Raw genomic sequence first — 23,555 nt, 5'->3', positions numbered from 1 at the left:
TAAACTGCACTCTGCAGCCACCAAAAGCAGGACTCAGTTCTGTCCCGTGTCCACCTCAGAGAGCAAATCCATTAAGCAATTTTGTGCATTTCAGAAATGGTCTGTTTTCTATAAATTATGTAACTGTGCTGAGTATGTCTGTAAATTGGGTTTTGAACTGTGGGTATAGACAAGGGTAATTAACTGAAAAAGGTAAATTCAAAACAGTGCATCGGATAAATTATAATGTTACTAGAAAATGCTCTGTATTAAGGAAAACATTTTAAAGCAACTTGTTTTATAAATTATACCAGCTGTGTTAGGTATTGTAGTTAATTTTAATTACATCAAAATATGTGGAATTAAAAGCAGTGCAATGAGATGCCTTTATAATCTTTCTAAGGGATGATTCTTCTGTAGAGACTTTTGCTAGAAAATGAAAACAGGGAAATAAAGAAGGACTGGAACAATTTATTTCACTCTGCCTGACAACTGTTAGATAGGTTTTACTGGATACAATACCTAAAGCAGAAATGGAAATAGAGAAATAGAGCCTCTGACCCCCAGAAGTAATAATGTTGGATAAATTAGCACTCTGGTTCCCACAATAGAGTTGAGTGAAATGTTACAAGTTTTTAAAAGATGAAATATTTAAATGTGTTACCTTTTTATCCCAAAACTGTAACATCACTAACCTTCACCAAGGGCCTGCTTGAGGTACCTGGAATCAATAGCCACTGATTTTAGTTTCCTTTTAATAACTGCTAAAATAAAGAGCAGGGATGTCTTTGGGGTCTGAAACAGAAAATACCCTTTGTACCATGGTTTCTGCTTCAGAATTTGAGATGTCAGCCACAAACCACACACCATGGCCCTTGCCCAGCCCCTCGCCACATAGCAAGAGGCAGTTTTTGAATGCTTCTGTTGCTGCCACTTCCTCTTCTTGGAACAACCACAGAGTCCAAACCTGGCCAATCTGCACCCATGCTGGTGTTTTTGTTGGGTCAGAAGTGTGATTTTGAATCCAATGTCCTCATCCTCCCGACTTGTCCAGCTTCAGTGTCTAGCACAGGTGTGTGGGTGTATGGATTCCTTGCAGAGGAAAGGACACCAAGGTGTGTTAGAGCACATCTCATGCACTTCCAACCTTTGGAGCTCCTCTGTCCGTGGGACTGGACTGCAACTAGTCCCAAGTCCTCAAAATGTGTAAGTCAGCTGTTCTGCTACACTGCCTGCCAATGCAGAAGTGGCCTTTAGGTGTCATTTTCCCAGCTGGTTGAAGGTATTTATATGTGTGGACGTCTAAAGTGTCAAGCCCTTTCTTACTCAGCAAACATTGGAATACAGACTTAATCCTAAACTTCTTAAATGGATGAGTTTGGGTTTAGAACTAGACTTCTGGATGTGTTTAAGATTTAGAGCTGGCTATTAAAGTTTAAAAGCATCAGTGAGGTTTTTGATGGGTTTTTCAGAAGGAGTGTTGCCACTTACACTGAATTAAAAATGTTTAAACATCCTTTATAATGTGGTCCTTAGGCCCAGGAAGCTGGCTTCTGTACCCCACTGGGAAGCCATGAAGATGTAGGAACCTGGATGTCAGAGGGTTTTTGGAAGAGTGGGACTGCTTAAATCACTGGGGAATAGACACCTGAACTGTTCAATCACCTAAACATTAGTTAAGTGCTCATTATATTTGCGAGCCTTTGAAAAATCCATTACTTGCATCTTCTGCTACAAGGGGGCCTTTACAATCTGGTTCTTATGCTCTGTGACACTTCACAGGGCAATCTATAAATACCTGAGAAACCTGGTGCTACCGTTAAGGATACTCAAGTACCTCAGATACTTCTAAAACTTTCACCCTTATTAGTTTTCACAGTTGGGGGCTTAGTTTAGATTAATTGGAAGTGCAAGGCTGTTTGGGAAGAAATCATTTATGCGCTGAAGAGCACTGCCTAAGCTCTACCCTATAACAAATTTGTCCTGCTGTTTTTCAGGTAAAGGTGATGTGTTTGGTGATATCTTCTGGAAGGAAACCAGCCTGGCCCACGCGTGTGCCAACGTACGGGCTCTGACGTACTGCGACCTGCATATTATCAAACGAGAAGCCTTGCTTAAAGTGTTGGACTTTTACACCGCTTTTGCAAACTCCTTCTCGAGGAATCTCACGCTCACCTGCAATCTGAGGAAGCGGGTAAGGCAACAGCTCCTGTGTTCCCCTTTCTCTCACTGTCTGCACGCTCTTGCAGACTGTTTGCAGTGTTTAACAACCCCTGATTCACTCTTGATGTTTTAAGGTCATTGCCAGATTGACTGGCCTTTCAATAACTGCTGTCACTGCTTGTAATGATGGCTCAATAAAAGTTACCCATAGATTTGCAGCTCTGAAAGAGCAGCCCTAGCAGGATGATACATGAATTACATTTCTTTGCCTTTTCTTTGTAGTTGTTGGGTTTCATTTTGTTGGGGTTTTTTTGTTTGTTTTGTTTTGGTTTGGTTTTTTTCCCACTGGATAAATTTATAGAGTTATGTTTTATGGAATCCCAGAATCCAGATTCTGGATTTCTTAAGATGAGGAATTAGTCTTTCATCTGCTAAGATACAGTTCAGAGGACAGTCTGATGGATCTGTATGGAATATAAGAGAAATTAATGGATGTAAATAAATAAAACACACTCGTCAAAAGTACTGTATTAATACCTGCTTCTTGCAGTCACATAGTCCAGAATTTTAATATGGCAAGGTTAATAAAGCTTGGTAGTGATTTTACATTCACAGCTCACTTCTTAAACCCTCCTGCTTGTTTTATAATCAATCAGTAATGCTCACTATCCATTAGTTCTTTCAAAGAACACTCCATCTGAAAATTAATTAGCTATAAGGACAAATCTTGAAAACAGGTTAAGGAAGGGATTCTTTAATTCGCATTGCGGCTGCAAAATTTCATCTTTATGATTTTTTTATGGTTGATGAGGGTTATATAAATTTCATTTGCATAGCGAAATCTCATAACAATGATTTATAGATTACTGAGTATTAACTGTGATCCTCTAGCTGCTGAAGCACATTTTTCTGCAGCTGTACCTTGGGCATCTCACCTGATAACGTTCTAAGGCTACCTGAGTTTTTCACAAGACAATTTCAGCCTCTGCAGTAACAGGAGTTCAACACAACCAGATTTTTGCTTTTTAAAGTCTAGTTTCTCTCTAGCCACTGGAGCATCATACGAATGCTGCTTTCAGAGGAGGTTTAATTTCTAGTGCATTCCTTGTGCTCATTAATATCCCAAATATGGCACAAAATACCCATGGCAAAAAGCAGATGGAATGGGATTACAGTCCCCCTCTGTCTGTGCTGGAGCCTGAAAGAGCTGAGTTATAATCAGGTTTGGTTCCAACTTGTCAGCTTACCTCTGACTTTAAGGTTGTTAACTCCACTTCAGACCTGAAGGAGGGCTCTGGGGCTTGAAAGCTGGCTCTAGCTTATCACTTCTCTGTTGATAAGAAGCGCTCCAAGCCTTGACTTTAGCAAACCCCCCTTGCCATCTCACGTGCCACCAACTACAGCCCTGCCATGACAATTCTGCTCAGGCGTTGCTGATGGTGATTTCATGGGACAAGATAATGCCACATACATTGTACCAAAGTGTATTCTTTCCTTCTTAAAACCGTGAACCTGCCACTTTCAGTTCGCTTCCTGAGCAAAAGATGGACATGTCTTCTCCTGACAGGGCAGTGTGCTGGAATTCAACTCTGTAGTCCATGGATGCATATAGGGAATGAATTTTCTTCTCTCTCACACACCTTTTTTTAGAAAAATTGGTTTCCCTGAAGGGCCTTGGCACAGGGAGTCACCCAGGTGGGAAAATTCACGGAACTCAAGTTCTCAGTACAGATACCTGCTCCCTAGCTCAGTGGTAGGTATGTGGACTTGCCATGGGGACACTGACTCAAAGCAAGAAGGAAGAACATTCCTAAGGAAATGTTAGATTTTGCAGAAGCAAGGGAAATGTTTTCTGGGAGCATGTGTGGGCATTATGTGAGAACGAATGAAGAGTCAAAGAAAGGTTGCACCAGTGGGGTACATGAAGAGTGGAATTCATTTAGTTAAAAGTCGGGTGATAATTTCCAGAGTAGTCATCAATCACCTTCATAGCCCATGGAATGGTTCTTCTAGAAGGCAATCATCTTGCCCCTCTTCAGTGCCCAGTCTGGGATGGGAAAAACATTTCCTTTTCGATTTTGAGAGAATCCATGATCGCTAACTTTTGAATACTTAGGGACATCAGATGAACTCCACTTGTCTTTTACGACTTTTAGTCAATAACTGCTTGTTTGGAGGAGTCTTACTTCTGGCACTGCAGTAAGATGTGCTGATCCAGAGTCCGCCTTTTGTTCCTAGGCACAAAACATCCTGCTACGTTCAGCACCAGGGACACAATCTAAGTCCTGTTACATAAAGTTGTTCAGGGGATTGTTTCAAACCCCCTATCTGCTGAAAGAATAGATGATTCCCTGTTGGGCACAGAAGCATTTTGACGGTGAGCTCATCTCTGAGGAAAAGCAGTGCCATCCAGGACAGTTCCATCAGGAGAGCAGAAAGCAGTTGTTCAGGCGCTGAGACGGGGCTTGACAGCTGCGCTGTACTGCAGCAGTTTGCGCTGCCGTCACGCGATCTAAATGGAAAGAAAATCATTGTCTCCTTTAATTGATTTCAATAGAAATATATACTTAGCACTTTTTCTACATAGTCATCGCTCACAAGGTTTGACATCTAATTATAACGTAAATAGACTCCTTTGTGGTTCTGTGCGCAAGGAAGTGGCTGTCCTCACTGTCAGAAGTGTAGAGGCAGAAGTGTTATTTTGTCAGGTCTGCTCTTTGAAACACACATATGTGGATCTGAGTGCACACACACGTGTTTGTGCTGCCCTGTCCCTCAGCCAGCACTTTGATGTAGTCCGTAGACTGCAAAACCTTTAGACATTCAAAAGGCTAATAAATTAATAATAGTACCGAGCACAAAAGGTTATTTCCACATGACAGGGAAGCGAAAGTCTTGTTGAAGTGGGAAAATAATGTTTTCTCACTCCCAAGTAATATTTAGAGCCTGGCATGTTGAATGACCTCCTTAAGGCATCTGCTCAGCTAAAGTATTGCAGCATATCATGTTCCGTGCTCTGAAATCTTTACGGCACATCTAACATCACTAATGCACACTCCGAGGCAGAACCAGGACTTTGAACTTCTTTTTTTTTTTTATTATTATTTTTTTTTTCTTTTTCTGCCACACAAGGAAAATAATTATTCTGGAAAGATATCCTTTAAAATCACAATGAGATCACAAGCTGCCTCTGAGTACTGAAAGTTATAAAACAGTGTTTGGGATGAGTCTTCAAAGAGTTAATTGCTGCCTTCTGATGCTGGAAGAGCATATTAATAATGTCTAATTCATTAAGTGCCTTTCAAGATTTCACGCAGCTGGAGGGAGGCCTCTGAAAGCTTGAGCCATGGAGCTTGGCCTGAGGAGGAGAGTCAAGACTGATCTATAAAAGGCTCTGTAGCATCACAGTCTTATGGGAAAGGAGCACCAAGATTCACAGATGCTTGTGGTCGAAAGGAACAACAAAAGTCAGAGGGTCTGCAAAAGCTTGCAAAGTTTTATTTAGTAAATTACACACTTGGCACGGAAATTGGTATAAGTTAGTCCCTGATCTCCTACTATAAGCACGTGGCAGTGGGTTTTGGATAAAGGGGTGGGGTGAAAGGGAAGAGAGAGAGATGAATTAATGAGGGACAAAAAGATGGGAGGGAGGGAGGGAGGGAGGGAGGAAGGAAGGATATCAGTTGTGGCTCCAGCGTTGATCCAGCTGGGTCACGAGGTGCACACGTGCCCAGGCCTCTTGGGGGTACCTGTTCATAGATAGGTTTTCCCCACCTGGAGATAAGTTTCTCATTTTCTATGCAAATTAGTTATCATGTGCAGTCTGTTCTCACAGACCTTTCTGGAAATGGGTTGCAGGGCTCTGGGGGCTTTGGGAGGTGTTGATCCCTGCTGCAGTCCATGCCTGCTTTTCAGCCTCATTCCTGCACTTGCACTGGACTGTGTCATGCTGATCTCCAGGAGACAGAATGAGGATGTTTGTCCTGGAAAAGTGCTACCCTACCTTCATATGGCCCCCTGCTCCAGCCACATCCTGTTCTTTTTCAGTGTGTCATTACCAACAATCTTTGGTTGGCTCCACAGCTATCCAAAAATTGGTGTTTGAGACATACACATCTTCCCTTACCTTCTAGCCTTCTACAGGCTCAGACCCATATAAATAAATAAATATCCATTTTATTGATGGTCAAAATTCAGGAAGGAAGGCCTATATCAAGCTCCCAAATGCACTCCCACAGAAAAGAAGTGTTCAGCTGAAATATTTTTAATTTTTTTTGTTTTGTTTTGTTTGTTTGTTTGTTTTTGTGGGTTTTTTTGTTTTGTTTTGTTGGTTTGTTTTGTTTTTTTTTAACTTTTCTCATCATTACTTCCATTTGCACCAGATAATGTACCACCTCCACTAAACTGCAAGGAAAAATCCAACTGAAATTTTGTCCCTCCTGAAATCACAGCTAAAATTCTCCTGTGCTTCAGCACAGCAAAGATTTCCCACACAGCTTTTAAGGCACACAGTCACATCTTGCTGTTTTCCACCATGGGCAAAATGAGCTGTGTTAAAGGAATGAGTCAGGAGCAGCCTGGGAAGAGGACAGTTGTTCGTATCTGACCTCTGGTGCATTTACTCCTGGAAGGTGTGCTGGAGAATGAGCCAAGGAGATGTGAGGAGAAATGAGTGCCTTTAAGGCAGCAAAATCCCATTTGGAGAGGCTCAGCTTTTTTCCCTGTGATGCTCTTAAAGCCAGGGACAACACTGAGAGCAACTGATGTTATCTAATTCCTCCAGCACACTGAATCTATGAGGCTTTTTAGCAGGTTAGGCCACCAGACTGTGTTAACACGCATATCCTATTTTCCTTTTTATTTCAGATTAGAATAGTTTCTTTTCAAATTGCCTTCCTGTTCCTGCTTGAGATTTTAATGCATTGCATGTGGTTTCTTGACTGAATCACTCGTCATTTCTGTGTCACATAGTTTTTAGAAAAGCTTTACTTTAATTTGAATTCTGCATTCACGTCTCCTAAAAGTGAAGGTTGTACCAAGGTCCAGTCAAGATCCCTGTTTTCATTTTGAAGACCCTCCCAATGGTGTTCTGTATTAGTGACTGTTCTGATGCAGAAGCAATGTGAGAGGCAAAAAGTATCGCTTGGTGTATCAGCCCTTGCTCCGGAAGGTCACACGAGTTCTGATGAACCTGAGGACTTTCACAGGTTTTGAGCTTTGAATTAAGCCATTCACAATTACACAGCTTACTTCAGAGCTGTTTGCACTTCACCAGTTGGTGCTCACACTCAGTCCCGATCAGTCATGGAAAGGGATCAGAGCATCGTCCTTGGGCAGCTCTAATTACCCCCAGAAAACTGGGGGGTAACTGGAGCAGGATGTGCTGAGCACCTCCTCTGCCCTGTGATCCATCTTCACTGGCAGATTCATCATCCATTTTAACCTTTTTTCTATCTGTTATTAGGTCCTATAGTCATAGTTTATTGTTAGTGATTGTTTAGCATGATTAGACAGCAAATAAGTTATACCCTACACAATCAATTTGGTTTTATTTTGTTCTCAGCAGATGCTGCAGCCACCATTATGCTTGAAAAACTTTGGACAATTTTTTTTTTATTTTTATTGTTTAGCTTTATTGCATTCACATCTATCTCCAGATATGTTAATATTCAATTGCAATATTTCCTAAAGGACTGTTTCACTGGTTTATATCTAATACAACCTCTGATGATGTCTAGACTTGTATATTGAATGTACTTGGGTCAGAAGAGCCCAGTTCAAGCCTTCAAATGATCGGTGTGACCATGTCCAAATTGCTGATTAGTGGTCCTGAGCCCAGCACAGTCCATGCCCCACCTTTTGCCATTGGGAGACCCACAGATTCTTCCCAGTGAGGATTACAGATCTGAGGCTAGAGTTTTTTCTGCAGCTTCTTCCCTCCCATCTGCTGCTCCCCTGAGCAATTCTTTGTGTCTCTGCTACTCTTCAGGGATTTGAGTTTAAGGCATTCAAAGCAAGGAAGTCAGTCCTTGGAGGACTCTGCAGGACTTTGCTAGGTAGAAGAGCAGCATAAAAATTCAGAGGGAAACCTGCAGCAGCATTAACTTCACCCCTTGGTGCCTCCCTGCCAGATGGCATGGGGCAGCTGTCTGAACAGAGCCAGTGCTGGGAGGGCTGTCTGTGGGTTTGCTTTCTTGCTTTGGTAGCTGTGAGCCTGACTCTTTCTTGTGTGCCTCCCTCCCTTCCCCCTCCTTTTGCCACTTCATCATCTCTGGTACAGTGGTCTCTTCTGGGCACTCTTCAGGTCATACTGACTGTGGGAAATAAGGGGTAGAGGAGCAATTGCACAACTGAATCCATTCTCTGGAGGCACAGAGGGAGCATGGTGGGGTTTTTTTTCTCCTTTGACAAGCACGGTGGGCTTCCTTGGTTGTGACCCTGCTCCTGGATAAGCGCAGAAGTTGTTGATAAGCCTGAAATCTCTTGAATGCATCCAGAGAAGGGCAACAAAGCTGGTGAAAGGGCTGGAAGGAGTGTCCTGTGAGGAGCAGCTGAGGACTTTGGGCTTGCCTAGTTAGGAGAAAAGGAGGCTGAGGGGTGACCTCATTACTCTCTACAGCTGCCTGAGAGAGGTGCTGACCTCTTCTCCCTGGGATCCATGGACAAGGCATGTGGGAATGGTTCAAAGCTGCTCCAGGAAGGGTTTACACTGCACATTAGGAAGCATTTCTTTGCTGAGAGGATGGTCAAACACTGCAACAAACTTCTTAGAGAGATGGTCGATGTCCCCACCCTGTAAGTGTTTAAGAGGCATTTGGATATTACCCTTAACAACATGCTGTAACTCGTGGTCAGCCCAGAAGTAGTCAGGCAGTTGAATTAGATGATGATTGTAGATCTCTTTCTCCTGTCCCGTCCTGTCCTGTCCTGTCCTCTCCTCAAGGACTTGAGTATCTTACTGAGTGTTTCAATACTTACCTAAAAACCAGGGCACTGTTTATCCCAGGGTCTTTGGGTAGTATGTTTTCATGGCACAGCCTGGATTAACACATTCTGCCTTTAGACTGCAGGCAGATGCAGAGATCAGCCAATGCACCATTATCTTTAATAGTGTTTCAGAGCCACATTAATCCCACAGGGTACCAGCAGGCCACTATTCTATTCTGAATATAATCTCTGAGTTAAATACCTTTCTCAGACATCCTGACCGTGCTTCTGAGGGAGCAAGAGACAAATCACCAGCTCTGTTAAAAGCAGGGCTGAGCCCAATTCTGATAATTCTTTGGCATTACAGAGGTAGACTTAATTTTTTCCTGGATGTGTAACTTCCCTGTCTAAACCTAAATCAAAAGGACACTGTATGTTGTTTGTCTGCTGTTTTCTCTTGAGAAATGCAATTTAGCATGCTTCCCATTCAAGGATCTTAGAACAGCATGGTATGGCTGCAGAAAAAAATAGTGTGTGCTGGTGTGATGCTTTCTGCATGGAGGGACTCAACATCTCTTACAAAAGGCACTCTGCTGATCTACCCCAGTGAAAGGTATGAGCACCTCTTCTTTGGGCAAGCAGTGCAATCTCGGTGATTTATTTGTGTGTGGAAGGATCATTAAACAGGAATGTCAGGGATGGGCAGCATCCATAGGAAAACAAAAATGTGAACTGGCTGTGCTAGAGTGAAGATCCAGATGGATGATGATTTGCTAATGTGCTTTTTGCGAATTGATACCATTTTCTTATTTAGAAAGCTGTCATAATTAAAAGATTCTCCTTAGTTGACTCAGAAAGCCTTCTGCAGGCTGCCTGCTAAGATCACTTCAGGCCAGCGTTGATTGCACAGGACATGACTGATGATAAAAAAAATAAATCAAAGGTTTGCTGTTTTTAATCTTGTAAATATTAAAAAATAAACAGTTTGTGTTCACCTCCCCTCATTGGTTAAAATTGATGCTTTTAGTCTCTTCCTGCAAAGGAAGAGGAGGGAATGTACATGGTGCAATGGGAAGCAACATTGCCATTTCATTTTTGGTTTCCAATTAAGAATGCTTTTACCATCAGGCAGGCAGGATTTGCATGGAAAGTGGGGAAAGAGGTCTGTTGTGTTATCTCACACCTCTCCGAGGAATTAGCCCTGAGCAATGGATTTCTTCTTGCTGAGCCCAGTTACTGTGTAGTTCTACTTTTTCAATGCTATAACTGCAAAAAAAAGGGGGAAATGTTAAAAAACTGAAATGATTAATTCCACCATTGCTTCCTGGAGCTGGACATCAGACATTTTGGTAACACAGCACATGACTTGCAGGTACAAAAATGAGTCTTTATTAAACCTTATGACTGCAAGACTTGGAATGCTGGTTGCATTGCGTCCAAAATTGTGGCTGGGAAAAGAGAACTTCTGCCTGTTCATTGGGATCATATCAGTGGATTCCCATAGGCTTCACAGGGTGCAGGCAGAGCTTTAGCATTCACCCAAGTGGGAGTTTCCTGGCTCTGCCCAAAATGGGGATCCATTTTGACTCATCCACAAATGACCAGTAATAACTTCAGAACAATTCTGCAGTGGAGATAGCACTGATTTTATTTATTCTTCCCTTACCCTCTCTGAGCAGGTTTTTGCCTTGACTTGCACAGAAAAGCTCCTCAAATAAATAAATGAATAGCTTCTCACATGCTAAATAAAATGCCCTGCATAAGGCCTTTCTTTTCTGTGCAAGTATAAATCCATTAATCTATTATTTTTTCAGCACACACTTCACAGATGCAATAATATCCAAATGTGCTGGTTCAGCATGTGATAATCATTGCAGCCCTGCAAATCCTATATTTACCTTACTTTGAGTGGTATTCTGGGTCTGCTTTCTACAGTGCATGCAGGAAAGGATTAAACTGTAAACAAAGTGCAAGAGAAACTTTATGAGGAAGTTTGCATGAATCCCACTAGTTTTAGTTAAAAATAAAACCGAGCCTGTCATTTCCAACTTAATGATGGCTGATTGATGTGCCTTTTTTAATTGTCTGCCAGTGGCAGTGATTAGCAAGTTGCCTTGGTTTAGGTCCCATGCAAAGAAAGTCTGGAGGAGCAATTTTGAGATCTTATTAAATACATACCAGAGGTGGGCATAGCTGTCAGGAGGGACAGGGAGATTCTGAGAAGGACCTGAAATAAGCTGAGTTCCCTATTATTGCATTTTTGAGCAACTTGCTGACAGGCAAAAATACTCTGTGTGTTTAGGAAGGAATATATATTAGTAATTCATGTTTTTTCCTCATATTTTTACTTCTCAGTTTTCACAGCCCTTGCCCTTAATTTGTGTCCCTTCCTAAAGATAACAAAACCATAATATAGTTTTCAGATGTAAGTTACTTTTAAAAAGAGGAGCATAGTGTGAGCATTTATAAAAGCCTCTGATTCTCTTAACTTCATTAATTAAACTGTGAGGGATCTTCTAAACTTTGGGACCTCCCCTCTGGCTTTTAGGTGAATTTCAGATTTTTCATTAGTACTTCACAAAGGTGACTCAGCTGCCAAAAAGGTTCTGTATAATGTTTCCTGTCTTAAGTATTTCCATCAGTCACTGGACCTCCAGAGCAGGGGCATTTAACCTCTCTGTGCTCTGTGAGTACACATCCCTTTGGAAGCAGTTCACTGTCCTCTGGTTTTTATTATGAACAACACTGCTGTTACCACAGGAACAGCTTTGGCTTTTTCTGAGAGCCTAAAACACTTTGCACTCCCTTAAAAATATGAAAATGGGGACCTAAGCTACCAGCAGATGACAGCAGCAAAGAGTAGCCATTCCAAATCAGGATATTTCTAACCGGTCAGATGAAACGTAGCATTTTTATTGTGATTAGCTTTGCTTTTCCAATCCCCCTCAGTGCACAGGCTTCCAGTTTTCCTTTGCTGTGTTCCTGACCTTATCAGAGCATCCCTGCATCTCAGCAACTAATTTCTATGTCTAACCTCACTGTTTTCAGCTAATTCTGCCTTCCTTGACTCAATGCCATTGTAGTGAGTTTCCATCTCCATCGTGTGTCTAGGGCAAATCCATTTTTAAATGTAACAGTTTTGTTGGTCAGAGCAGTTCAATTATGAATGACCATCCTTCTCCCAGGCTGTATTAGCCCTCCTGCCAGAGAAGGCCACAGTAGAAATGTAAATGGATGAACTGAATCATGCATGTTTTTCATGTGTTATTAATTGTCCCTGTTCCCATTTATTAAAGGACTCAGACAACAACCTCAAGATGTTCTACAAAAGTATATGAATAGTAGTTTACAAGCTCAGTGCAGCCATGCATTAAATATACCAAACAAATGCCTGACTGAGCTGCATGAACCACCAGCTGTAACTTAAAGCATTTTTCAGAAATTTTGAACAAAGGCACTGTTTGCCCTGTGGCCCACTGGGGGTGTGTCCCAGGAAGAGCTTCCTCATGGACCAGGAGGGCTCAAATTCAGTACAACGTGTCAGATAGCTGCTAATAGAGTAGGTAAGGAATCTGCTGGGACAGAGACTGAATTTGCAAAATCCCCAACAGCCTTCTTTAGCCTTGCTAGCCTTCCTGGGGGCAGATGCTCTTGTTCCATGGATCAGCCCTGCCCCATGAGTGGACCATAAAATTATAGAATTACAAAATGGTTTGGGTCGATTTGACTTTAAGGATCATTCCAACAACCCTGCCATGGGCAGGGACACCTTCCACTAGACCAGGTTGCTCAAAGCCCCATCCAGTGAGACCTTGAACACTTCCAGGAATGGAATTACAGCAGCTTCTCTGCACAACTTGTTCCAGTGCCTCACCACCCCCACAGGAAAGGATTTCTTCCTTATACCTAATCTAAATCTACTCTCTTTAATTTTCAAGCCATTTCCCCCTTGTCCTGTCACTCCATGCCCTTGTCAGAAGTCCTCCTAGAAGCATCTGGAAAAGGCCTTCCTGGGAGAAGGGGACTGAAGAACTGCTGTCATGTGTGGAAGGCTTAGGGTTAGCTGGATTTTTCAGACACCAGAGAAAAAAAATCAAACCAGAGAAAAACAGAGAGATGATTTAACCAAAGTCTCTGAGGTCAGAAAGACCTCTGGGAAGCATTAGAGATGGAAAACAACAGAGCCAGAGGTAGAGATCTGTACTTCTCTGTGGTGTCTTTCTGCATCCTTGCAGCAGTGTTTATCCTGTACCAGCTGGTGTTTTGTTAATTGTGTGTGCACAGGGAGTGCATACAAACAGTGTGTAAACAGGGTGCAGCATGGTCAAAAATGGGGAGATACAGAATCATCAATGTTATTAATAGCAAAGACCAGTTATTTGAGCAGGTACAGGGTTTTCTTACTAGCCCCAGACAGGAAGGGGGGATTGACTCCAGTTTTACATGGGGAGGTTGTTTCTGATCACTTTTAAAGCCAGATTTGCCGGAGTATGCAATACTGAGGATTACAAACTAATTTGCTTGGGTCTGGAATAATGAGATAAGCTAAGGCTGCAAAAACAGCAGGCTCAGCCCCTAAGGAGCATCCCGTGTCAGTGCCTAAATACACGGATAGGAACATAAAACAGTGCTGATGAGCTTTACAGAGATCCACATCTAGAAAAGAGGTGTTGGCTGTGATACAGATAAGAGGGAAGATCATCAAGAAGCACATGATAAAAATGGAAGGAACTTTCCCCAAGAATAAGTTAAATGTGGTGACCCAGTAGAATGATACCCACAACTAGGATATAGTCAGGTTGTTAAAATCCTTCCCAGCAGAGCCTTAGCATATTGCCACGAAAGCCCAGGGATTGATTTAATGCAGTCAGCGTGTAAGTAGGAAGGAAATGGCTCTTCACCAGACCATCTGTTTATGCCATCCCTGTAACCCCACTAGTTAACTCTTTTATGCTGTCTTTTCCTCTTGTGGTTCAGAAATAAGTACAGTGCTCTGCAGAGTCATCACTTCCTGAGTTCCTCAGTCACATCTTCTTGAGGTTAGAAAAAAAACCAGGCACCAATGGTCCCTTTGGGGAGAGGGAGAGCACTTCTCCCCCCAGGGTGTTTGTCATGTGGGTAGTCCAGTGGTTCTGTCCGCAGGCGGCTCTGGTGCAACTGTCATTAGCAACTCCATTTCTGCTCAAGTAACCTTCAGGGAACAGCACGCTGGAGTTTCACGTGGCTGATGCAGTATTTCCATGCTGTTGTAGAAAGCTGACTGGCTGGTGGATAGCTCTCCTCCAGGCTTTTCTGGCTGCGGGTGATTTCTCTTGGCTTTCTGCCCCAGAAAGGAAAAGATCTTCACTGGTGTAGGTTCAGGTATGAGGAGACATTGGCAACATCACTGAAATGGGGTCTTTCCTCTCTAAAAATTAATTTGATTTGATTATGCTGTAACTAGAAGGCCCCTGCTCTGCTGACAATTACAGATGGCTCTGAAAAATGGTCATTTCTTCAGTCTCTTGAGCTAAAACACCCTTGGTGGCAGCTCTACCGAGCCCCCTTTGGCTAAAGGGAGATGTTTCAGGTGCAAGTAGCACATCCTCTTCATGGTATATTTCTTTTTGGCTGGATACTCTTCAATGTTTGCATGCGTATATCTTGGGCCTTTTTTTCTCCTCAAGGGCTTCCTCCCCACTGAAGCATTGGTTGTGACCATAATAAAGGCAATCACAGTGTGTTCCAACAGCCAGCACTCCTTACTCACACACTGCCAACTGAGAGCTCCCAACTGGGAAAAGCTTAGCTCTTGCTGGGTGAGATGTTTCACTTGAAGAATCCCAGGGATGCTCATCAAGGTTATTTCACAGAGTTTTCTGCACTTAAATGGAGTAGATATTAAAAGTTTAAATAACCTTTTGGTCTTCTCTTCCTGTTAAATTTGGATTTCCCAATGGTTTAACTGACTTATTTCACATCTATTTCACAGTTTGCTGACCCTGTCTTCCTAGAGGTGTTAATTTTTTCCAAGTCTTGATTTCAAATTAAAAGATTTGTTAGGTCACCCTACCAGTGGATTTTGTGCTGTTTCTGAGTTGAGAAGCAGAAACATGAATTGCTGAACTGCTCCAGCTCTTTTTCCCTGGAAGCATCCCTGTGGTTTCGTTTGCAGGGCATCCCATGGGGAAGGTAGGCACAGGGATATGTTTAGTGGTCATTTAACCTTGGGTTTTATCCAAAGGATCTGTAGACAGGGACTGAGCACTGGCAGCAGTGTCCTGGCTTTGATCCAGACAGGTTTAGTCTTCTCTGATACAGCAATAGGCTGTATTTATGGGTCAAGAAGGAAAAGAAATAACTCTGAGGTGATTCTGGCATGGCTGGCTGACTGAACACAGAACGGTGATGCAGGGTGAGCTTTGGGCTTGAAAACAATGGAGACAAAGCAGCTCTGAATGCAGCCTAATTAGAGAATCACAGGATGGATCAGGTTAGAAGGGAGCACTGTGGGTTATCTGGTCCAACCTCCCTGCTTGAGCAGGGTCATCCCAGAGCACATTGCATGGGATCATGTCCAGATAGTTCTGGAATATCTCCAGTAAGGGAAACTCCACATCCTCTCTAGACAATCTGTTCCAGTGCAGAGTCACCCGTACAGTAAAGAAATTCTTCCTCGTAATCAGGTGGAATTCCCTGTGCATCATTTTTGCCTGTTGCCTCTTGTCCTATTTCTTGGCAGCACTGAGAAGAGCCTAGTCCATCGTCTTGGATCCTGCCTTTCTGCAGGGAGACACTGCTGTGCTACAACAGGAGCCCTGATGCCCTTCCCTGTGGTGTGGCATAGGCAGGCCCTCACTTTCTGCCCCACGAACATTTAAATGATCAGGTTCTTGACTAAGATCTAGAAGCAAAGAGAGAATAAGCAAATGACTGCCCAGCCCCCAGTCTAAATCTGCTCCACTCAGGAATACTGCCATGTTTTTTGAGTTAGCCTGAATCTGGAGTCAGTGACTCCCCACTAAATTAGTCTCTCTTATTAAACCTGGTTCAGGTGAGGGGTGTCTGACAGTAACTGCACAGCATGTAACATGGATCAACTTTGTTTAGTAACACGGATACAAGGTGATGCCTTGGCTCTTCGAGGTACAGAGGTTGCCTGTCATCCCTTTCATTTGGGTCTTTTGTTCGTATATTCTGCCCTTTGAAACTATTTCTTCATTTCTGACATTTCTGACTCATCACTTCCAAACAAAGCTGGTGGTGTTCTACATCACATGACAATGGAAGTGCATTGTTTTAATTGAAGCTCCTGTTATAAAAGGTTTTCAATAAATTAACAAAACCTTGAAAGTGATGAAGTGAACAGAGTAGCTGATAGCACATTCCACATAAACCCAAACTTTCTGAAAGCCGTTCTCAATGTCAGAAGCAAGGCTGATAGCAAGGGGTGTTATCTTTTGTTGGGCCAGTGGATATAGCTGAAAAAAAATCAACAAGCTTTCAGCTGCAAAACGTTTTTTCAGGTCTGAAGACTTCAGATTAAATTTCAGGCACTTTATATTCTGGTACAGTAATATTTAAGTTAAAAAAGAAAGCCATAATGAATCCAATTAATTTCAATTTCCACTTAAAGCAGAGAGGAGAGAGTAGTACATTTGGGGAACAATTTGCAATTCTTTTGCTGATGTATTACTTTGTAAATGGAGAGACTCTCTTAGGCTTTTATTGAGATGGTTTAATCTTCAGGCAGAAACCCATAAGAGGCAAAAATACTGAGAACAGAATACAAATTCTGCAAATCCTCTGTGCCCGTGTTCTGTGTGGCTTTGTGCTGGGGACATGCAGGAACACTGTGTCTGTCACAAGCAGGGCTGGCCAAAAGCCAAACCTGAAGATTTTTGTCATTTTTCATTGGGAATAAAAGCAAGACCTTCTGAAAATTGTCACTAAATGTACAGAGATAGTGCTGCCTCCCCTTCCCACACCTATTAGAACACAAACCTGAACAGCAGTAAAGTTGTCCTGGTCTGGATTTAGTTTCAGCAATTAACTGCAATGACAGTTGAGCCCTTCCAGTTATTTCAAATCCAGTGCCAGACAGGACAGTAGTGAAAAGAAAGTTAATTATTATATTAATAAATTTCTTTTACTTCTAATAAATATATTTATATGTTTAATCTTTTTGCAGTATGGATCTTCCTACTATAGGAAACTTTGGTTCCATCCCCCTCACTTATCCACTAAGCAGCTCAGTGACCCTGGGCAAATGTTGTGTGACCTCTCTGTGCCCTGGTGTTGGCATCTGGCACAAGTGGCACCTACGTAAATCCAACTTCCTCCAATACTGGAAAGGGAGAGTGGTGTATCAGTGCTGCATGTTATTATTGATGATTGATTTTCCACTCCAAGTTAAATCAGGCTGAAGAGCAGCCTGTAAAGTCTTTTGGCACTTTTCACCATCCCAGAGAGCACTGTTTCTGCAGCCTGCCCCCAGCTCAAACCACTCTGCTGTCATCTGGAGGCTTTGAACTGTCTTTCCCTATCCGTGCTCAGAAGCACATCCCTCTTAGGAGATCCTAGGCAAAGTGAAGGCTGTTTTCTTTGTGGAGTTCCTTTTTTTTTTTAATCATCTGTAGTAAAACGCAATGACAGTAACTCATCTGCAGCTCAGCAAAGCCTGGATCAATTGGCAGTGCTGCTGACTGACATTTCATTAGGCCAGTGCCAATAGCAGATATTGATCCAATGGCTGATACAAGTTTGCAAGGGCCCAGCCTGACTGATTTAGTTGGAAACTGTCCGGTTGGAGGGGCATTGTCTCACAGTGAGCCCAGCACTCTGCAGCTGGGCTAGGAGGCAATGGGAAGCTCCCTTCAACTCTTGAGCCCTGGGGTACCTGATGTGCTGGCAGGATTGGTGGCAAGGTGGTCTTAGTGCACCATGTGGTGCTAGATGTCACCAGCTATTTACACCAGTGTGGTTGTCTGAAAGTCATGGAATGCTCTTGTTTTGGTGAGTGGAGGCTGTATTTGATGGGATTCTCCTCCACATCCAGTGAAAGATCTTGTGTCTGTTGAGCTTTGGTTTTTAGCCTTCTGCAGGGCTACCCTTTCCCAGGGGCTGGAAAGTCTCTCTAGCTACCTCAGCTTCCCTTCTTCCAGGATTTCCATGCTATACAAAGAAAAGAAACATCTGCAAGATGGAAGAAAAAGAAAAGTCCAGCAAGAGAAATCTGTTCTTCTCTCTGCCATAGTGCCAGGCTAAGAAGTAGGAGAAATATCTCCCCTGCCCTTTGTTCTCTCTAATAATTGCATCTGGAAGGAAGAAAAGAGAAAGGGAAAGGAGGCATGAATATGTGATACTCTCCATCTACAAGCAGTTTGCTCACCCACCAAATGGCTGACCCAGGTTAGACTTGTTTACATGGGAGAGCTATTATGGAGTGAAGGAAGGTGTGGGTTTAAATCCCAGAGTGAATAAACATAACCAGTGAGAGAGAACAGAGGTCCCCATGAGATGCTACTCAGTAATACTGCAACAGCTATCCCCAAGTTGCTCTCTGCTCAGTTTCCCCACTTTTACCCACCTCTGTGTTATATATGAAAAACAAATTAGACTCTGATTCAACATATTATTTCAGCTCCCTGGTCCAATTTAGTCTTTTTATTGAGTTCAGTGCAGGCTTTAGGGTCCTGAGAAGGAATTAGGAGGCTAAAGCTGGGTTTTATTGCCTCCAGTTGTGACAAGAGCCCCACAGAAAGGACTGTGTCTTTGGATCATGATCACAGTTTGCTCTCTTCAGAGACCACACAGATCAATACTCCCTTTTGCAATGGACCGACCCTAAACAAGGCCGAGCAGCAACAGATCCGGGTTGAGAAACACCATAAATTCATAAATAAAATGGCCTTTATAATTTATTAATTTAAATAATTTTGTATGTGGAAGGTGCGTTTTTCTGACTTTGATAGTATTGGAGAACTAATTCTGAATCTGGCTGTCTTGGAACATTGTAAAGCATCTGCTGTTTGGTTAAAGCAAAGAAAACAGAAAACAGCTAAGAAAAGAAGTGATAGGTTCCAATTCCAGAGTCTCATTTAAAAACCATGTCAAAACTCCATACTTCCAAATGTACATAGTGCCCTTCTTCAGTATCCCTTTCCAAGTGAAAACAAGAGAGCCCAGCAGACATCAGGTAAAACAGCTAAGGCTGTGGCCACAGAAGATCTGTGTGTTGTTTTCCCCTGGGTTACAAAGAGAAGGAGGCATCTCTAAGAACCAAATGTATGGGCAGGAGTTGCTCAGGTCTGCGTGACTGGAAGAAAAGAAGAGCTCGTGATTCAGGAGACTGAACTGCTCTCAGCTAATGCTCTTATGGTTGGTATAAATCTGTATGATTGTGCAAAGAGAGGAAGAGGCTTTGGCGTTTCTTTTGGAAATCTCACTCCTTAGCTCAGAACATACTTCGTTAAACATGTAATCACACCATTTGAAGAATTGATGTCCATCACTCAAACTGAGTGATCTGACTGATCCTTCCTTGCAAAGTGGGTGTCAGTGCTACCCTTAATCAAGGCCTGATGTCTCAAGGGATGAGGACGGGACTTTGTGTAGCATTGTACATCCATTGTAGACTGCACTAAATGTCTTAGGGCAGCAGTGCCTTGCGCTCTTGTTCTTGTGTTGAAACCCTGAGAACACCTATTTGTATTTTTTTAATGAGCTATCTCAGTCTTGGCAAGAGGCCAAAACAGATCTCTCTTTGCTATCAGCCATGGATCCTAGTCTCTGGGTTGTGAATAGCTGGCAATGATACAGGGATTTGCAGTTAACTGGAGAAATGAGAGCAGTGTTATTATCCTCTTACACTGGGTGAGGTGGGGACACAAAGAGACAGTGTGATTTGTATAGGACTTCCCACTTGGCCGAAGGTCAGGTCAGCAGGGTAATCCATCCCCTTGAATCCCAGCCTGGTGCTATGTGTGTTTAGCCATGATGCTCCAGGGATAGGACAAATGAGACTTGGATCTCTACCTGCTTCTCCTCTCTTTCTTCTTTAATCTAGGCATGTTTTAAATGAAAACACGTATGATTTCAGATCCATACCAAGTACGAAGTGGATGGGTCAAACTCTGAACTGCTTTCTCCTTAATATTCATGACTGTTCTCGAATGCAGATCAGCCTAATTGGCTGCCAGTGTGCACAGATGTCTCTCTGCAAGAGTACTCAGGTGCTGTGTGAATTGATTGCAAACATGAAATGGTACCAGATTAAAATTTGACCTACAGTAACCAATTTCTAAACCACAGGGAAGGCAGTAGCAAGGTGATGGAATTTCTGGGCTCTGGGAAGTCAGATATTGGCTGGTTTTGGGTTTTTCTGAAGGGTCTCTCTCTCTTTATTTGTCCCAATTTTCCTTTGAATGAGCGATCTGGGGGACAAAGATCTTTATGAAGTAATGATGAAAGGACTAATCCCTTCCTTGCACATAAAATATCATTAAATTTCCCTTAAAAGGGCTTTTTCAACATCGTGGAAACAATTTTCATTTCCTTGAAGCAACACGACTTTGTTACTTGGATTGGAAATCTTCACATCTTTTACAAGTTGCTTAGGAAGAATCGGTGTGAAAACAGCTTCTCCAAAGCAAAATTAAAATGTGCTTGGTACCAAGCTTTTGCTTTAGCATGCTACCGTGTCTGTGAAGTCAGGATCAATGGAAATTTGCAGAAAGGCTATTATTTACTATTTCTTTTCAAGCAGCCAGCAGACTAACCTACAGAAATCTTCTTTTCCTCCAAAATCCAGCATGAAAGACTGTTTAGTGAAACATCCCTATCCTGGAGATTAACTAATTGCTCAGCAGTCAGTCATTTTCAGTGCACAGCCAAGGACAGCAATTCCTTTCTTACATGCAGATCGAGCAACGGTTTAGCACAAAACAGTTCCTGGGACAGGAGGATTAAGGAGAATTTACTGGAGAGCAATTAAAAGAGTTGTTAGAGCAGTTTGTTTTTGAGGCTGAATTTCACGTCAAAGTAAAGCTATCTGAGGAGCATACAGAGCAGAAGAACAATAAAGCCATCATCTGAGGCCATCTACACTGCATCCTTGGAGTGCAGATTAATAAAGTGAGCTAAGCATATATGGAGATTTACAGAAGTAAACTAGGTGAAGCAGCCTAAATGCAGTTTGAATTTGGAAATATGTGCCCTGGCTTCAGCCTCTGTTGGCTTTCACTTTTTGTGGCTCCAGCTCCCTTCCACTTCTGTCATGTTTCTTGTTGCTGTCATATTCTGTAGAGGCTTTCTGACCACGCCTCTCAGCTGCAGAGACTCCTGCCAGTGCAGGGCACCATGGTGGGAGGCTGCTCTCATACATGAGCCATACTGGAAAGCTGTTAATAGAAATTTAGTCACAGCCAGTGCTTCTTGCTGGCTCTTTGCTGGTGTCTTCTGCTCTTGCTGGCCTGTTCTTCTAACCCTAGCTGTCTGCTCCTACATCTTTTCCCTGCCCTGACCTAGGAGTAGGTATTGCTCCAAACTCTCCTTTGGGGTTAAGAGCTGGAATTGCATCTTGTGTGCAATGCTGCCATTGCCCTCTCTGTTTTGGAAGGGCAGTAAACCTGCAAAATGGGTTTTCAAGGAAGGAAACCAGTCCAGACACAAAGAGTTCATCCACAATGCATGGCAGCATCGTCTTGCATCCATCCCAGAGGAAGGTTTCCATTAACAGTGGTTGTTCAGGTCTGTGGCTCTGTGTGAGTCTCACAGGCTGGACTTTCAGCTGTAGGGCAAATACAGATGGACCATGGATATTTCATCAGGCTGAACTGCAAACCCCAGGTCTCAGGGCTGCAGTTTCTGCCTAGCTGCAAACAGAAAGACTTGTGTAGAATCATTTCCTATTCATCCATTTCTGTCCAGTCTTTCATAGTTTAAGTTTTTAAAATCACATTTTAATTCATGTAAATAAAAAGGAAGGTTTGTTAACATCATGGAAGTTTTAGCAAAAAAAAATTTAAAAAAAATCTGAGAAATAAGGTTTAAAAACATTTTTACATCAAGTATTAATAGTGAATCATGTTCTCTGGGACCTGCCTAGATTTCAAAAACACTCTGGGTTTTCAGCAAGCCTGTTTACCAAGGGTTACTCATGAGAAGTTTGGCTTGACTGGCCTAGTTTTCAGAATATCAAAAAAGAGGGGTCTGAGTTATGCCCTGTTTTGACAACTGAAGGCTCCTGGAGAGGACTAGTCCTCAAGGACTGAAGCATCCTAGACTCCCCTAGTGGTGGGAGTGATCTGAGCAGCATCTGTCCTGGGTGAGATTTGCAGTGCAGAAGAGTGGTTGTACAGGAACAGACACAGGCATCTCAGATGGTCTCCAATTTCCGAGGAGCTGCGGGGAGACCAGTTCTGTTTCCCTGCTGGAAGGTTTTCCTGGGAAGTGTGGTGAGAACAAGGGGGAGGGGGTGGCTTTCCCTTCCCTGCTGGTGCTTCGTTTGATTGTTTCGTGCAGGTAAAATGTCTGGTTTGTTCACAGCCTCTCACTGGAAGCCACCAGTCTGGCATGTTCTCCTGAGCAGTCATGGCATGTCCTCCCTCTGCAGCTTTTAAAATAATAATGTTTGTCTGGAAGGACTGCCTGGTCTCTGAGGATGTGGGAAAGGCATCCCAGCTGGGAATTGGCAATAGCCCAGCATGCTGGGGGTGGGGGGATAAAAATAGCATCAGATGAAGGGTATATCACACACACACATATACAGAGAAAAACTCTGCAGATGTTTTTTACGGGATCTGCACCAAACCCTGACATTTGCACTGCCAGAGGTGGGGATTTGAATCCTTCCTACCCACCATCCGTGGGGGATGTCTGCGTGCAGGCGACAGGCACAAAGCTCCCTGTGTAGACGTAGGAGACAAACAGGCATCTCAGGGTACAGCTTGTCTGACCTGTTTTAACATCTAGCTGCAGGTGAAATGACTCACAACTTCCAAGTGCTTTTTTATTCTCCCTCCACTGTGCAGGGCTCCTGGAGGGTGAGTTCAGATGCAGACACAGGCTTTGTAGGTAAGCCCTGTTCTGAGTGTCTGTGCTCTGGAAATTGGGTGTATTTTGTGGTTTGTTCTCAGGAGCAGGAAAAAAGCACACTCATCTGAGCACCACATGTGTTGGGGTATCGTGTGTCTAAATCCTGGATCAGACACAAATTCACCTCCCACATTAGCGTGACAAAAATGTAAATTACTTTTCTACAGACCACTCCAAAAGTATAAAAATTAATAGTATTTTTTGCAAATGTCTTTATAAACATTTATGTTGTACAGCCCTGTAGCATTATTTCTGAAGAAAATGAGATGTATGTGACTGCAGCATTGGATATTGGTTATACCATTCAAAACTTTAAAATCCATTTGTGAGCTTCAGCTAAGCTTGTGTGAAGGACTCGCCTTGAATCATTTCAGGCCAAGGGGGCAATGGAAGGCAGCTCTCCTATTACC

General features: G+C 42.8%; 1 protein-coding gene across 1 annotated transcript in view; it reads left to right on the top strand.

Moving 5' to 3' along the window:
- Nucleotides 1-23,555, top strand: part of KCNH5 (potassium voltage-gated channel subfamily H member 5) — a 163,105-nt gene that overhangs the window by 119,966 nt on the left and 19,584 nt on the right. The window contains exon 10 of the mRNA XM_050336758.1: nt 1,977-2,173. Within this exon, the coding sequence (XP_050192715.1) occupies nt 1,977-2,173 (197 nt within the window). The remainder of the gene's footprint in view (nt 1-1,976; nt 2,174-23,555) is intronic.

The sequence above is a fragment of the Myiozetetes cayanensis genome, unplaced genomic scaffold, assembly GCF_022539395.1.
Source record: "Myiozetetes cayanensis isolate MyiCay16 unplaced genomic scaffold, myiCay2020 scf6-25, whole genome shotgun sequence".
Lineage (NCBI taxonomy): Eukaryota > Metazoa > Chordata > Aves > Passeriformes > Tyrannidae > Myiozetetes > Myiozetetes cayanensis.
This window is presented reverse-complemented; position numbering and strand designations above follow the sequence as displayed.